The sequence below is a fragment of the Ischnura elegans genome, chromosome 9 (genome assembly GCF_921293095.1).
Source record: "Ischnura elegans chromosome 9, ioIscEleg1.1, whole genome shotgun sequence".
In the NCBI taxonomy this organism is placed as follows: Eukaryota; Metazoa; Arthropoda; class Insecta; order Odonata; family Coenagrionidae; genus Ischnura; species Ischnura elegans.
The window spans coordinates 18,332,471-18,350,567 of NC_060254.1; the positions used below are offsets into that span (position 1 = coordinate 18,332,471).

The window sequence follows — 18,097 nt, forward strand, 5'->3', positions numbered from 1 at the left end:
TGCCAAAATGAGATTTCCAAAAACACATGACTCCCTTCCCTTCCCTTCACAAGCAGATATTATTTTCATCAAACGATATTTCCAAATAAAATATGCTCATTAGGTAATTAAAACCTTACGTTCTACTCTCGGCAAGAACCGTTATATATTTAATTTCCATCGAAACTTCACCTTAGGTTATTATCTGTTTCTTGCACTTGTTGTCTTCAATAATAATAGTGGACACTAGTCCTTTCCTAGAATTAAATCAACTCCGGACGCTGACTGAAACTTCCTTCATTCACAGCTACCCGTGGTGAGGAGGGATCAGCAATGAGTGCTGTCCAGTGGCACTGCCCACAGTCCGGCTAGAGATCGCAAGATGGCTTACCCTTGGTTTCATCCGCTCATCCCCTTGCTCCTCGCCCACTGCCTGGCGCTGACGCCGGTCGTTGCGCCCTCTTCTCCCGCCGGGTCCTCGCCCGTCCCCTCCGAGGTCACCTTCGGCGTCTCGGCGTCCGCCACCGCTGCCGGCGCCGTCGAGTCCACGGCCGAGGGAGAGGGCGCCGTTAACGGGGATGGGAGCCCGGCGGTCGGCCCGACCGCCAGGACGTCGTTCGCATCGCAGACCATCGACGGGGCAGGTGAGTTCAGCCTTTTCATCAGTAATAAGGGTATATAAATGGTATATGATGCTAGACAGGAAAATATAATATTATCACAGCGATTGACGGTAAGTAATTGTTGGTCAAGGTAAATAAAACTACTGAATGTAATGAAACCTCATTCTCTCTCACATTTATCGGATTACAAAAGATGGTTCATTGGTACTTTGTCTTGAGTCATTTGAAAGCAAATTTAAAAAATAAAATGATAGAATATCGCAAAATGAAAGAAAAGTGATAAAAAGTAAACGAAAATCATATTATAATATAAGTACAAAAAAGAGGAAACCAAGAAAGTTCAAGGAAAAATGAAAATATATAAAAGAGTAATATACTCTAGATAAAAAAATCAGCAAAAAATATAGTATATCGCAAGACCAAAAAAATATATTAAACCAAGAAAATAATTCAAGGAAAGAAATGGAAGTATACAAAAACACTACCTATACAAAAATAAAAAAATAAACGAAAAATCATATAATAATAAAAAAGATATAAAATCAAGAAAATCCGAGGTAAGAAACGAATATTGAATTTATAATTGTTGTAGTCCATTCAGAGTATTTTCCCGATAGTTCTTACTAGAATTAGTGTGGGTTACACGCACTCACTAGAAGTCTGACTTTAAACTTCTCTTTCACTTACCCTTGAAATGCGAGGGACTTTATTTTTCAACCTACGTTAGCTCAGCAAAAACACCATAAACCGACAGGCGAGTACTGCGCGAATAGGGCGACTGCGCGTCCTCCGCACCACACGCTCAAGTCATTTCTGACCGTAAGTTGTTAGTTTACGGTTAGTGGCAATCTCATCAACAACACTGCCTCAATTGATTCTCACGACAAGTGTGCACTGCGGAGCGACAGCCAGAAAACTCGCCGAACGACTTCAACACTGACATGTTTTGACCTTTATACCGATATAAGAGAATTTTTTTAATGCACTGTGGCTAGAGTGTAAAACAGTGTGAAACATTATGCCCACTCCTATTAAAGACAAAAGAAGAGACATGCTGTCTTCTGGAAGTTATCTGATCCATGACAACGGCCGTCATCTTAGTGCTAATGCAGCCATAATGCTCTTTGGGCAATTTTAATAGGAAATTTTCGATCAACCGCCGTGTAATGCCGACGAAGTGCCGTGAGACCTCCATCTTTACGCTGAAATGAAGATGTGGCTTGAAGGGAAGCGGACGATGAGCTTCAGGAAAAATACAACATTTTGGCGGCAACGGCGGCAATATCCTATGAAGAAAGTATAGTAAAGCTTGTCCACAGCCACGACCAATTCCTCAATCGCCGAGGAGATTATGTTGAAAGGACATCATAAGTGATTTCAAGATTTACCTATGAAATATTTTTTAATCAATCATTTCGTCTTCTGTTAATGGCCCATAGGAGGTTGAAAAAAAAACGTCCTCGTATTATCTTACTTCTTCATAAATAAATTAGGAAGGAAGTTTGATGTTATTTTAGCAAGTTTTAAAATCAAAACTCACGAACACATTGCGCTTAGATTCAATTAATAGGAGTTATATACGCGGCATACAAGATGAATTTCCAACTATTATTTAAAATACTATTTCAAAATGAATAACTTGTAGCTAAATAATCATCCTCTTGTTAAATAATACTTCCTAAAATTAATTAAGACAACTATTAGAAGCCATTATCACAGCAAGCAATAAAACTTTAGTCATTACAAATACCAATTTCAACGTATACGTTGACTCACATGAGGATTTGAATTTGAGTCTGCAAGTCACACTCAAATTCAAACGGTAGGAAATTAGTTTCTCCAGTACACAACGCTCAAGAGTAAATTGTTTTCTCATTAGTTACTCACTTACCTCATGGCACATATGTGGCTAGAATAAGCAAGCGTACTCGCCAGTTATATTCCACGTGCAACACATATTTATTTAGCCTTATAATTTTCTAATTGTATGCATAACATGGGATTCTGTGAACTCGAGTGGAACTGGAAGCATTCTATTGAAATGCTTAGTAATAACATTGCTTCGTGATTTACGTTATCCACCTGCTAGGCATTCTAATTTGTCCTAGTATCTCCAAGCGATTTAAGCCAAACAAATAGATTGTTGTGGTGGGTTATACTAACAAAAAGTAAAAAAAAATGAAATGAAGACTAAACTATGACGATGAGGCTCGAATGTTTTGATATGTAAAACTGAGAAATTTATTTTGTCCAATTTGCCTTACTAGAATGATAATCGTGTTCTAATTAAACTGTATCAATTTCAAGTTAAAATTAAAATAAAAAATCAGCAATTAATGCATTTATTTTCACCGAAAAATGCATTAGTAATCACTTATTTCATGCTTTTCTGCACTTATTTCCACCAAAAAAAAGTTTTCTACAAAAGAAATGTTTTCCAAGATGCAATAAACAGTCTCCTACGTTTTATGCCATTAAAGGTAGCAGGTCACGCAACGCAGGTCATAAAGGTCACGCAAAATGATTATTTCCCTTTTGATTCTTACCATATTGTTTAAATGCTCACTTAATTATTAATGACAGTGGAAAAATCGTGGTGCCTTTACTATTTCCCTTATTGGGCGACAATTTCAGTAGTATTAATTTCCCACTGCTAACCAATCTCCTCTGCCTTTCAAATAATTTTAAACAGAGTATTAGTAGAAATACGATAAGATATATCCCATTTAAGTGACATACTTAGAAATACTACGGCACACCTTCAATTAATCTATCGATGGACTCTAACGTGATTAAAGATTAGATTTCACCCAAAACGATTATTGCCTATTAGATTCTTACTATATAGTTAAAATGCACTCTTGGTTTTTTTAAATAACAATGGAAAAACCGTGGTGTCATTTATTATTTTATTTATTTATTTTCACAATCATCGCAAAGAAGAAGCTTAAGGATAACAACCTTAATAAAGAAATTATTGGATTTAGTTTAATTTTCCAAAGTAATGCATTTTAGAAAGATAAAAAAGGTATCACAAGTATTGCGGAATGCTATAAAATATGCTTTTAAAAAAAATTGCATTCAGGTAATTTACTGAGTGAAGGTAATTACGCATGCTTTGTACTAAAATATGCCGAACAAAAAAGCTATTCTCTTCATCGAAATTCTTTCAAGAAATAAGGATCATAGCCGTGAGTTTTTGCACCAAATCTTTGTTTTACTTTAGCGAATAAGTAGGCTTCACCATAAATTATTTTAGAATTTCCATTTAAAATAAATTTTATATGACCACCTAACTACACCTTATCACTAGCTATTTTTTTCACCTTTGTAGCAATAGCTGATGTGCCAAAAAACAATTACTCCTCCAGAGAGAGCCGTTCTTGTCCATTGTCCCCAAGTCCCAATATTTATCGATTTCAAAGAATCTAGTGCAATCGAAAGAAAGACTTTTACACTGTCGTAACTCCGGTGCCATAAGATAAAGAAGTCAGAAAAATTTATTCCTCACATTATCGCTGACCATACATGAAATTAACCTCTATTGCAATGCAACAGAAAGCTGAACCATCATTCTGGCGATTAATTTCCAAGTAATGTTGTTTATCCTGGAATCAGGCAAGAATTTGGTGATTTTTTATCATAAGGAAATGTTTTCTTTGGCACTTGGCAGTTTTTAAAAGGTAGTGAATCAATTAATAAATGCAAGTTTCTAAAAAATCCGAATTTAAAAGCATTTAAGATATTCATGTTTTGGAAGCGTTTTCCAACGATTAACTATTTTTTCACATTGGTACTTAAATTGGAATCGACCAAGTATGTAATGAGGAAGTCCTGAGAAGAGTAGGAAAGAAATCTCCTGAAAACGCCGGCCTCGGTGGCGGTGGGGTAAAGTCCTCGCCTGCCAATCCGTAGGTCGCGGGTTCAAATCCCTCCTGGGTAGGTGATTCCTAACCAGGGCATGGATGTTTGTGTTGTGCGTTGTTGATGTTGAAAAAACCCGTTGTAAAGGCCGCAACGTGCTGTTTACGGGAAATAAGATATAAAAAAAAACATTTATTATAAGACGGTACTACCTTATAGGCCATATTTTGAGACATGATTGCCTAGTGAAGACCTTCGTCGAGGGACAAGTAGATGGTAAGAACGGAAAAGGAAGAGTTTAGAGTGAAATATATGGAAAAGACAAAGACGGGTGTGAAAGAGAAGAAACACGTAGGTGTGAGAAGATTAGCTGATAGGCACAGCTATACTCAATGATGCATACGCTTGTCAAAAGTGGCCCAGAAATCTAAGAACGGAGGGGTATTTTGGAAAACTTTAGTAGTCGAAATTCGCAGGAATGAAAATCGGAACTGCTCATTTACGGAAAATATGGTCAAAAATGATATTATACAAGAAAAAAAGTGGTTCTGAAAAGACCCAGAAACAAAGTATATGATGACCTATAATCATGTGTTTCTATAAAAATATATTATTTTATAAACGTGGGATTGTGTAAAATGAGCATTTATCTTCCCCCCTCCCGCATGTAACCCCTCACCGTACACCCTCCTCCCCCGCACACATCCTCCCCCACGTATCTGAAAGCACTGCATTCATTCACAAATATATGATACTCGAATTAACAATCTTTTACGGTTGCTAATGACGATGCGATTTTATTTATTGTTAACAACTGGTACACAACAAACTCTGAGTACCACAAAAAGTGATCTTGTGACTACATTGGAACACTATACAGCGTAGTTAAAACTTGTTTACAAATACATATTTTGGCGGCTTGTGAGCAGGGAGAAAAACTGTTTCAGCATTCTATCTCCTTCTTGATTAAGGGTTAATTTGACAAATATCCATCATGCCGATCCCTTCATTTTAAAAAATGTGACCTTTATAAGGTAAGTGACAATACTGAGGAATTGATTCGAAAACTGGCCAATGAAAAATTCAACCTAAAGAACTCGAAATATCCCAGAGCCAATTGTACCACCTGCAGACAAACACTCGCAGAGTTCGATCAAGGTTGTACTTATAGACCCTTACTTAAGACGCCGGCTTATGATTTAATTCAATTGTCAGGAAGTTCAAGAAAATCAGACAAATTAGCCATGTGCAATTATTATATATTTGGTATAACTGGTCGATTAACATCTCACAAGAAACGGAAGAAAAGAAGAGATGTTTGCCGAAAGTTTAATGCCGAGATTACAAAAACCAGGGCATGTGTGGAGCCTCTAACGGAAACGTCAAGAAAACTGAGAACCGGGGAAATAAATTCAACAGACTTGAGCCAGAGTGCGATTGTACTTTGTAAAATTTGTTTTCAAGAGTTTGGTCGGGGAAACGCTCATCCTTGTGTTACTGCTGCATTTCCCAAGAATATTATGGTGCAAGTTCCGTCTCTCTCCTTAAAAAAAAACAAGAAAAAATTGACAGTTCAATTATTAAATAAAGTCTGGAAGTGTTTGTGACAAGAGAAAAAAACATTAATCTGAATACTTGTTCTCCCAAGTATAAAACCCGCATCGGATTTTTTCTTTTGAATGAATAGTTTGCTGGTCAATGCTGGAGCATAGTGTAAACAAATGAAAAGTATGGTCAATTTTAGTCGCTGTAAGTCTGGCAAAAAGTCTATCCTGCCGTGCGACATGACATGCCATGCGCGACACATGGATGACAATCTAAAATCTCTTCTCGACTTCTACAAACAGGGTACCTTTGAATTCGATGTACATAATAGTGCAGTCAAACACAAATGACCATAGGTTTGGACAAATGCAGAAGTTAGTTGAGGCGGTTATTGGCAAACGCAATGTAACTGGATATTGGCTAATAAAGCTCATGCCAGATGGAGGAATGGGGTTTCGATGACCACTCCACCTGCAACTGATCAAAGGGAATATGACTTTTGAGTGCGAGAAAAATGTATAGACAAGGCGAATATTTGCAGAAGGTGGGACAAAATTATTAATCTGGTCCAAGAAATAAAATCTCGTTGTGCAAACCTATTACGGAAAAATCTTTTATTATATGTTTTTATATTTTTTCTATCTATTCTATAAAACTCAGCGAGCCAGCTCTATTTTGCTTGGCAGGTATCAATCACTACCATGCAAGATGATCTCCATGTTCACACCAAACACTCTTAAAAATATCACATATCACAGGCGTGTAAATGCAAAGGCAAAACTTGCCAATTCCTTATACCATCTGTCCTATTGTAAATCCATGCAAGGTTGCAGCAATAGAAAGAGATAATCTTATCGTGAGTCATCTGTTGCAATCCCCGCTATTCGCAATGCAACGCAATCATTGAGATTCCGTTGCAATCCCCGCTAGTATGGAGAAAGAATAATTATTAAAATTTCTCAGTTTTGCAGTCTATTTAATTTATTTCCTTCTCGATTCTACACTAATAGAACGGTAAACAAAATATATGTTTCACATCGTCTGAGAAAAACTCTATTCCGAATTTACTAATTAAATTTACCCTATATTTATTTCTACGATCTTGTAAAGATTCCCATCTTAACTCGCCAAACATATTGGAAACGTTGCTATTTTTATGGTAATATTTAATAATCGTGTCGTAATTAGGGATTGTAAAGATACCCAATTCCCTGATTTAATACATATTATTCTAAATTAATATTATTTCAACCAAACTCTACACATTAAGAATGTGACCCTCTTAGATTTTCTGTTAACGCAGTATCTTGCGAATTCTCTCTTATCTCCATTTAAAGAGTGATTCCTAACCTCGGCCTATGGCTACAAGAACTCTCGCAAGTCGCCTAAGTGCTCTCAAGAGAGACATATCTTTGGAGCCTTTAGGGTCAAGAACGAACAAAGGAGCTACCCTCCTTGCCAATCGATTGATTTCTAAAGCTCAGCAATTGATATTGATTAACTATATATCGCCCTTTTTTCTTGAGGGTAAATGGAATATCTCCTCTTCCTGATATATAGGCAATTATACACTAATACCTATCAAATACGCTGTAGGTGAGTTATTTTTAAATTTTTAAGGGGTCCTCAAGCATGTAATGGACTAGAGGCTAAATTATGGTGGTAGTTGGAATTTAAAACGAGAGGATTTGAATGGATCAACTCCCAGTTGTTGCTATTTACAAGGAGGACGACAAATCACCGTTCTTTTGCGTCTAGTATTTCTAAAACCACTTAAGTGAATACGTAGAAAAGGTATTTTTAACCTTTTGGAATGGTAATGCCGATGTAAAATAAATAACTGAAAATAAATACGTGATGGATTAAACTTTAGATTACGCACCCAAACGTCATGGATGATTTGGAAAAGAAAACAGATGCAATCAGAAAACGATGTGATACACAGAGGAGATCTTAAATCAATTTAAAGAAAAAAATGGAAAAGATAACTATTGATAGAGAAAGCAACCAGAACGCACGACAACATATTCTGCATTTACAGTTGTGTTCCAGGACATAGACGTTAAAAAACACACAAAAAATAAAGAAGAGGAGATACACGGATTGAGTGCCACCAAGCATAAATTAAAATCCTTTAATCCTGAAAATCGGAAACCTCACGATAAAACTTATTTGATTCAATGTTTACTCTAAGAAGACGAAGTAATACCCCTGTGTTGTTCAAGAGTTTTCTCTGGGAGTTAATTACTGTAACAATCAATTGAATAGGTGTATTAAATATTCAATGATTTATTAAATGCAGGCATAATTTACAATTTAGTTACTTAACTTAAACCTTCGTGAACAATTCATTTTTTTTCGAGCTCAACGTTGACCAAGTCTCAAGTTTACGAGTGATAAATATCCTCTAATTCTTTCTCTCATGAAAGCATAAATTTATTCAAATCTGCAAAGTCACACCTAATGCTCTTCTCAACGAGTTCAAGCGATGAATTTTCGAAATTCCACCAGCTAAGCGTGGAGACTCTCCCTCGAGGCGACAGCGCAGGATTAAAATCTCCGACGATATGAAGGGATGCGGGATATAATTTAAAGCGAAGCTATAATTCAACAGCCAAGAAAATTCTTTAACATCCCATCAGTAAGCAGATTAAAAAAAGCCTATATGTGACATTTAACTTCTCATGACCAGAAAAATTATATTTGAGCAATTACCATAAGAAAATTATTACATTTCCTAGGTTCTGATGAATTTATTTATTTTATTAATTTATTAAAAAAAATCTTTCATGATGAAAGTTGAGAAGATAGCTGGAGAGGTGACCAAGAGAGCCTTTTGCAAAAGATTGTACACGAGTGTATTAAGAGACGCGATGGAAAGGTAGGGAAATTTTAGGCTTCTATTCAAAATATATCTAACTTACAGTCTTCTTGAACACATCCGATAAAAAATTGCTCGTATTATTTTGCAGCCTTGAGGGATTAAATGCTGGAATATCCCCAATGAAAACTAATTGCTCATCATTCATGATCATGTCTTAGTTTGTCGTTCCAATTTTATATCCGCTTGCCTAATGAAACTAGGCTAGAGTTAAGTAACGTTTCAATCTGATGCCACTTCAACGCTGCTATCGTTGCTTTGCCTGTATTTACTGGTTTTATTGGTTTATTGGATGTACATAGCGCCATTTTGATTGTTTACTCTCATCCATTTCCTTTTTTCTGAGCATTAAAAATGTTTACGGTAATTTGTGAACACATGGATTTGAAGAATAGATTGAATAATGCGGTGGGGGATCAGCTCCCAGGGCACTTAGGTAGGTCCATTGTACTAACCACCGATAATGGATCACCCATAGAGGCCTATGTCCTTGGCGAAGGACAAAAGGTCCCCAATGGAAAGATCTTTTACCTTCTTGGGTTCTATAAAAGGTGAGCCCAGGTGTCTATGTCGAGTCCTCATGATTGCGGGGCACTCGCGTATTAGATGAACACACGGACTGTGAGATTTATTCTATGATTCGGTTTTTTTTAAAGGTAAGAAGCAATAAGCCAGCCGAAATTCATCGTCACATTGAAGAAGTTTTCCGTAAAAAATATTTACAGTGATGGAATGCTAAGAAATTGATTAAAACGTTAAATGATGAATAAACAAATGACTGCGATGAATCTCAATGAATTAATTATTTTAACAGTCAACACAATACAATGTGAAATTAACCGCAATACATTTTCAACACTATGAATTGATACCAAAGCAAATTTAGCTACATCGGAGCGAAAATGTTTTTCTTTTAACTATGTAAGTATGCATACTAAGTCATAAACCTAGAAATTTTTTTATTCATAATTCGAACTTTTATTCATAATACGAACTGATAAATTACTCTACAACTATTTTTAACTCTATATAATCATTTTAAGATTATGCCTTGCATTAACCTCAGTTACGTCGTTAAACATTCAGAATGCTGCGAATCATCTGGATAAATTATTCCATTTAACATCGTTCCCGTCACTAATCACTTTCTCTTCATCGCTTGAATAACACATTTTCGCTCTCACAGGTAGAACTCGCACCAAGAACAGAAAACAAATTACACTAGAGTCAGGAGACCCATTCATTTAATTTGTGAAGAGGTTTAGCCACACCTCATTTAATTATCGTTCTTGAATTATATTTTAATAAACTCAAAATATATTGTATCTACGTCAGATTAAATGTTCAAATTATTCTACTACAGTCAACATTACTGAAAATATTATTTTGAACGATTTTTTATCTTCACTGCCATTTCATTATATTTCCATGCGTAGGGATGGGAATCCCAAAAAAACCTCGGAAATAAGTCAGTACCAATTTTGAGATGATTATACGACTTTAAATAACTAGTATTAGCTGTAAATTATTGAATAAGACGTCGTTTATCATAGTCCACGGCTTCTATTCCATCAAGATTTAAGAGTTAAGAGCAAAAAGTGACTCTATATTTCTTTCAGTGATTTAACCCGAAAGTTGGTTTGGAGTTTTGATGAAGGTCAATAAGACTTATATATTCACTCCGGGCGGCTGATCTTGGTGTCCAATCGCACTTTGAAGAAATTTTTTCCCGTGCTCCGACCTCCATATTTAATAATTGTTAGTAGATAAATGAAAATAATAATGCAATTTGATCGAAAAAGCAAAATTATGAAAATGAGAAAATTTCGTGGAAAAAAAATATGAAAACCATATTCACTCACTTTTACATGGAACCAATAACGAAAAAGTTCGATATTTATTTGGTAGCCAAATGAATATGAATAAGATTTACTATAGGTTAAATCGCAATCATACCTATTTTAATATGTATTTTACTTTAATTCGCTTGTATGCTCGAAAGCCCAGCAGTGTACAATTAATTGAGAATAAATCCCCATTTACAGCAACTTGTCTTAAAATTACTTAATATTCCCCAGCTATATTGATTAACTAGTGTACCAATCACAGCTCAGCGCGTGTTTCAATAATAAAATCGATTTAATAAAAAATCAATTGTTTATTTGAATGTCAATGGGCATAATTACCATTAATAAAATAAATGGTTTTCTGTGTTAAAGACCACTCCAAGTCAGGTCTAGCCGTTTTAAATTGCTGGGAGCCAGTAGATGCTTTTCTCAAGTTTTAAACTCAAGTCATGTTAGGCTGCAGTGAGCAAGGGCTAATACAGCGCAAACGTTTTCGTAGGAGCATCTTCATAGCAATTATTATGTAAATATGTTTTTCTTATGTTATTTCATGCGCAAAATGTTCTAGTTTTCATCAAATAGGCTTTGAAGTTCTTACTTTGTCCCTGCGGAAGGAAAGGCTGCTTCGTAATTTTCAGGGTCGAGGGAAGGGTCGTATAATTAGGGTCGGGTGAATGGCTAAGAACTGACGACGAGTTGGTCCACACGCAGTCAACACTAGCAGTGAACATTGCTACGAGGTATTTTCTTCCAGAGACACAGGAAGTTCGGAATACCAATTAATTAGACTTTGGAAAATTCCACTCATTGTAATTATAATTTATTCTAGCCACCATATTTCACTGCCCTTCAACATCATGAGGACCGTAGTTACCGTTGTTAAGGATTGCATTGAACTATCCGTGGATGTTAACTGCCTGAGGATTAGAAGAGTGTAGTAATTAGAAATGAGTATATTAATTTAAATATTATTCCTCAATTAAATTAATACGGTAACTATTTATTTACTCAATTTCACTCTAAGGAATGCCCATGACATGCCATGACATGGAGGTGACTAGTTCCGAAGAGCTGCAGAAAAAGAAGAAGAGATATACCGAGTGAAATTTTTCAAAAGTTTATTAATTTTCTCTGATGATGGATTGACACAAAGTATCTGCCGATACCAAAGTATCATCTTTCTCAAATTCGATAAAACCTCAGTTATAAAAAAAGTAATGCTCTGAGGATAACGAATGAGCTTCGAATTTTGTTTGCGATTCTAAGATAGGAACTCCTAACATTCGTTGTTGGTCACAGAAGTCAGGAGGTCCATCGTCACAGAAGAGAGGAGTTAGGAAATTTGGAGTTGTAAATTTATGAAACAGTTTTACAATTACATTACAATAAGATAAGCCCAAAATCAATGTTTTAAAAAAAGGATAGGTCATCCCTAAGCAGAAATGCGGAAAAATGGAAAGGCAATACACACGAAAACACATGAGACAGTAAAAGAGCCTTGTGCGTTGGCCCATCTCGAGTTAACTAAAATCCAAAGTCTCTTGTTGAGTTACAAAATTGATTTCACAGTAAAATATCGTTATAAATTATGAAACATATTTTAAGACACCGCAGATCGGCAGCAAAGTGTAATACACGGTTACTGGAATAAAACGAATGTGTGAATCATTTTTCATAAAGCATCCATGTTTTTTTTCCGTAATTGATTCAAGAGTTGAGATAGACATATTACTTCAAATTTCACTGAGTGGTCTCACTCAGTCATTCAGCTCGAAAGTTGGTTTGGATTGGGAAGAATGGATCTCAGCCCAAACCTAAGCTTTACTATCGTACAACGTCTTCCTAGCTTTGTCGTCGTCGCACTGTTACTTGTACCATTTTTCTTGTGGATTATAGAACCACGAACAAACTTTGAGATATTAAATATTCTTTTAACATATCAAGCTGCCAATAACAATATATATTACGTGAATCAACGTACCCGCAAAATGTCTCGTCAAGGAATGAACTTTGACAGATGATTTTGAAATGAATTTGACAGATTATTAGGACTCCGGGCGGTGCCTGATAATCTGTCAAAGTTTAGCTTATTCCATTAATTTTCATTCTCTTAATGCTCATTCAATTAATTGTGTGTGCGAGACTCTTGCACTCACAATTAATTTCCATTAATTAATTTCAAGTCCTTAACGGCAACATTTGGAAGTATTACCGTAATTATTTTGCTTCTGTATTTTGAGCTTTCGAAACAAATTTTGTGAACTTAAACTTCACCAAATTTTAATTTTGTGCAATCTCAAATCTTTACCGGAAAGAAGTCACATGACTAGTAACACCCGAGCAAATGTAAGTGCTTTAAACGTTGGCAAACGTGCAAATTTGTGTAATTGTTTGCTTTTCTATAGCCCCTTAATACGTAGACTTTTCCTTCACTTATAAGGAAGAACATTAGATAAAAAGATGTGAAAGTCGCGGTGGCCTCTCCTATGGATCTCCCTACAGAGCTCCCTCATGAAATGAATAAATATTGAACAGATTAATTAAACTTCCAGGGTTTAGTCAGTATTTATTTCACTTACTTAATGATTTGCATAAGACTCACACCACAGAGTAAGACTCAGGATAGTGAATTTGATAGGTTCACGGTAAAGGGGCAAGTTCCTTTCCCTGAGTCATATCGCACTCCGAGGATTTATACACAGAGTGATCAAAGACTATACCCTGAGATTTAAACCCCGTACCCCAGGCGCCAGCCAGGCGCTCTGTCGACTAGGCTACCATACACACGCTTCGAAATTGCTATTGATTCTTACATTCTATAGAATAATTTTACTGTCCCCCAGAACTTAATAATGGAATATCCTAAGCAGATAAAGCAGAAAAACGTTTTTAAATCGATCACATTAAGTATTTGGCGAAGGATTCACTCCATGTGAAAGTTTTTCATAATGCCGTGCGAAGTACAATGAAACGGTAGCTTTTTAACACGAATTTCCATGGGAAAATGGTAATTTCCATTTTTCCCATTGAAACAGACGGAAAGATAAAAATGAAACAATTTCTCAAGGGAAACAAGTGTTTCCTCGTCCAGAGATTTTTTCACTAGGCTATTCATGTGTTTTTTCATGCATTGCTTTGAGCATTGTAATGAAATTAAACTTGACGGATTTTTTCCTCATTTTACGAAGCATCACAATATTTACGCTGTCTTCTCACTTTCATTTTATTGCCATTTCTTTATTCAGTTTTCGTATTCTCCTTTTCATCTTCTAGCTGTCTCTATGTTCTAATATAATTGTACCTTTTACGTTTCCATAATAACAATCAACAAAGAAAAAATAATATCTTCCTCCAAAATCCGTCATGACAAGCGAACTTAAGAGTTGGACTCGGACCTATAAGATGATAACTAGACATTATGCAAAATGTAATATTTGTAAAAAAACAAAAATGTAAACTTATAAAACATTAAGCTGTCAGAAAGACGGTTTTTAAAAATAGACAAAGATAAATAATCCTTTTCTCATGAATTTTGCTACAAATCCACTTCAAGTTTTGAATACTGAAAAACAATTTGGTGGAATTTTGCAAACGTGATCAAATTCTCGTTTCATACAACCTCGCAGCAATCTTTGCCTTGCCTTCTTGGCTCTATTTAATTTGCTTCGCTCCATTCACTTTTCATGAACCCAACACACTCTCCGTTTCATCTACCCCTCGAACTAACCTTAAACTTTCGGGTCTCCTTTGAGAGGTGCTCCACTTCATCCATCTCTTCGGCTGCTTTAAGGTCCCCCCATTCCTCATGCATGAGATCGAGACATTCTACATATATATGTATTTATACATATATATTCCGTATGAGTGTTTCTTTTTATGCGTTTTTTAATTTAGCGCTACTGACTCGCTACTATTGTGTGTTGCATGTGTCTGTAATTGATATAGTTATTACCGCTGGCGCAACACAATTTTTAGCACTTACATTCATTATTTATTTATGTAAAACATAAAGTTTTAAGTTTTAAAGGCTGTTGGATATTAAAAAATCACTGTTTCAATATTGTATGAACTTGAAACTTGTATTTCTACTGGCATCAATAAATCATTGCGAAAAGTTATACACGTGGCACATAATGATTAAGTGATAATAAAACAGTTTCGAGTGACTGTCTTAATGAGAAATACTTAAAAATAAACACACGGGAAATATTGATTTGGAGATTTCGAAGTCAATAGCTTCTTTCTAAACATCTAAGGAAAAAGTCAGTGAGTGATATAGGTGTGTGTATATACGAGCATGTGTAAATATGTGAAAAGCATGTCCATGTAAAATGTCTCTCTTTCAATCTCTTTTCCCAACCCCACCCGTCGCGCGTGTTTTCCACAGCTAACATCCGTCCTCACCCTTTCCCTCCTTAAATTCCTTTCCTTATAAAATTTACCTCAGCCTATCCCTTTGCTTCCTAAGTTCAGGATATTTCCAGTAAACTTTACCTCTCCGCGTTTCCACAGAAATGTGGCCCCACAGTTATGCACACCTTTCCAAAGTTCATTCGTTTTGTACCAATGAACTTTGGCATAAACTCTTTAGAAGTATCATTTGTACTCCACTAAAATGTTTTTGTTACAAGTTTAACTGTCAGATTTGTTGCAATGGCCGGGTATATTGTTCTCCACACGACTTTAATATACTCATGCCAAAATGTCTCTCATTGCTACTTGTTTTTTCATCATCAATGAGAAATAAACCGTGTAATTGATATGATAAATGTAATTCCGTTTAATTAGGGGCATTATTGGAATTAACTTTCCTTGAAATGCGGTCAAAAAGTAGCAGATATTCGTATGAAGGATTTTTTTCCATTAAAAATGTAGATATACAATTTTCCGTTTTTGTAACTTGATACAATTTTAGAACTTTCAAGAAAAGTAAATAAAAAGAGCTCAACAAATCATTTTACTAGTTTTTTCCCCTAAAGTTATAATTTATGAAGCTATTCGTTTTATTTTTCATAAATTCAAATCAATTTTTTACCTTGAATACGTTAATATCTTATTGTGAGTGAAAATTGAAAACTTGATCTGCGTTTGAAAAAGTTTTCCAATCAATTCCGTATAAAAGGGAATTAACATAATTTGTTGCTGGAAGATAAAAAGAAATTTAAAACCATCCATAACAAAACAGATTTATTGGGTAAATGATTACAAGCGCATTTAAAGTAAGTTATGAAGAATTTGGCAGAAAATTGTGTCTAGAAAATAAACGAAAAGATAATAGTTTGGCATTATAAATAATAAGGGGATAGGATTATATTACTTATCTACAATGCGGTAGGCATGATAAAATATCGATAGTGATGTAAAATATTTCTCATAGAACTTTTTATTGTGAGAAACTTAAACACAATCATTTTAACCACAGAACGATAAAGTCATTATAATTCGTTTTAGAATATATTCAAAATATTCCACAGTTTTTAAGGTAAGGCTGAGGCTGCTAGACATAAAATTATCACTAATTCCACTTTACATGAACTCCAAATTACTACAGGAAAAGAAAATATGCCTTTGCTGCGGAAAGTAAACAACAAACAAGCGAATTTATGCCATTTTGGACAATTTCGAAGCCATTGGACGTATATTATTACAATTCAGACGTTAACCATTTATGCATAAAATTGATATTTTTTCATTCCATTTTTGAGTTCAAAAATGTCCTGTAAAATAATTGCGTACAATCAGGTGTCATTTATCAAATACCGTAACGAGAATAATAATGATAATTCGGGCAGGTATTTTCAATTTATGTCCTCAGATATAAGCACTTATTTTATATTTGTTGCCCCGAAATAAGCGAAATCTATGGAAAATTTTCCAGAGCAAAATAATTGCGCCGTCAAAATCGATTCTGGTGGCCTTCAATTTGCATGTAATCGGAAATACTCTGTAAATGCAGTGAAAATAATACATTTATACGAGCAAAGATTTTGAAGCCAACGTTTCCTTATAATTCGTGGGTATTAATGCTAATAACCTGCGGTGGACTGTGTGGACACCTATCGCAAAAATTCCGGAAAAACATCATTATGGCGGCGTGTCCATCGATTCTGGTTCCTTTGTTTTTCATGCAATCGGAATTTTATTCAGGAGATGCCTTCAAAAGAATAATAAATCAATTCGAGTGAATATTTTGAAGTCAACTTTTCATATATAGTCCGTTAGTTTTTATTTAATGCGTTTGATTCTGATAGAGGGAACATCTAACGAAAAACTCCAAGAGCAACATCATTATTGTGGCGCCATCATCGATCCTGGTTGCCTTCGTTTTTCTTAAAAATAGGAATTTATTCACACAATGCATTGAAGATGTCACATTAATGCGAGTGAAAATTTGAAGTCCACTTTTCAAATGTAATTCTTGGGTATTAATTCTGTGCGTTTGGTTCCAAAAGTGGAGACGCCTATGGAAAAACTCCTAGAGCATCATATTCATTGACACACCGATATCGATCTTAGTTGCCTTTGTTTTTCTTAAAATCGGAATTTATTCAGCAAAGGCCGTGAAGAGAACGCATAGTGAAAAATTTGAAGTATAATTTTCAGAAGTGATTCGTGTGGGTATTATTTTCATGCTTTTGCCATCGAAAGTGGAGACACCTATCGAAAAACTCCCAGACCAACATCATTATTGCGGTGTCAACATTGATCCTGGTTTTCCTCCCAGAGAACGGAATCCGAGAGGTCTTAATACACCGCAACGGCGGATATCGACGCAACCGGATCCATCCGAAATCAATTTGGAACCCGACACGGCTACGCCTATTCCGCCGCGCGTGACCCTGATTTTGTCAAACTGCTCACTTTATTTCCGTGCCGATCCTTTCGCGTCACGACTGAAGCCTTCCCTCACTCCCACCATCCTCTTCGATTGTGACAAGCGGGCCAATCAGAGCCTCGAGAATCGATTTATTCCGTCTCTCTGTGTCGATGATAGAGAGGCTCGTCGTGGCCGCCGGGTGTTCGTGCGCTCAAAAGCCTTGCGGTTCCGTTCGGCGGCTCCGCCCACTCTTTGCACACCTCTCCAGCCGACAACTCAGACATCCCGACACAGCGGCCCTTCAATTTACATCCCTCGCGGACCGTAAATCCCTCTGGGGGGCCTAAAACCCGAGAGGAACCGCAGACCGAAGGGAGGAAGGGTGGGTGAGACCACCGATTTGGTGTACAGTTCCGGCTGCACTCACGAAGGATGGCCAAAAAGTTTGGCATGCTATCAAAGAAGAAATAGCGAATGGAGATTAAAATCAATAGCTACAAAATATTATGAGAGGTTAAAAATTTTGTAATTCCAAAACTTT

The 18,097-nt window shown here is 35.9% G+C and overlaps 1 protein-coding gene across 1 annotated transcript in view; it reads left to right on the forward strand.

Annotated features, from left to right (window-relative positions):
• The window catches only part of LOC124165819, a 316,986-nt gene that overhangs the window by 191,332 nt on the left and 107,557 nt on the right, over positions 1-18,097 (forward strand). The window contains exon 2 of the mRNA XM_046543344.1: positions 287-623. Coding sequence (XP_046399300.1) covers positions 362-623 — 262 coding nt within the window. The 5' untranslated portion in view covers positions 287-361. The remainder of the gene's footprint in view (positions 1-286; positions 624-18,097) is intronic.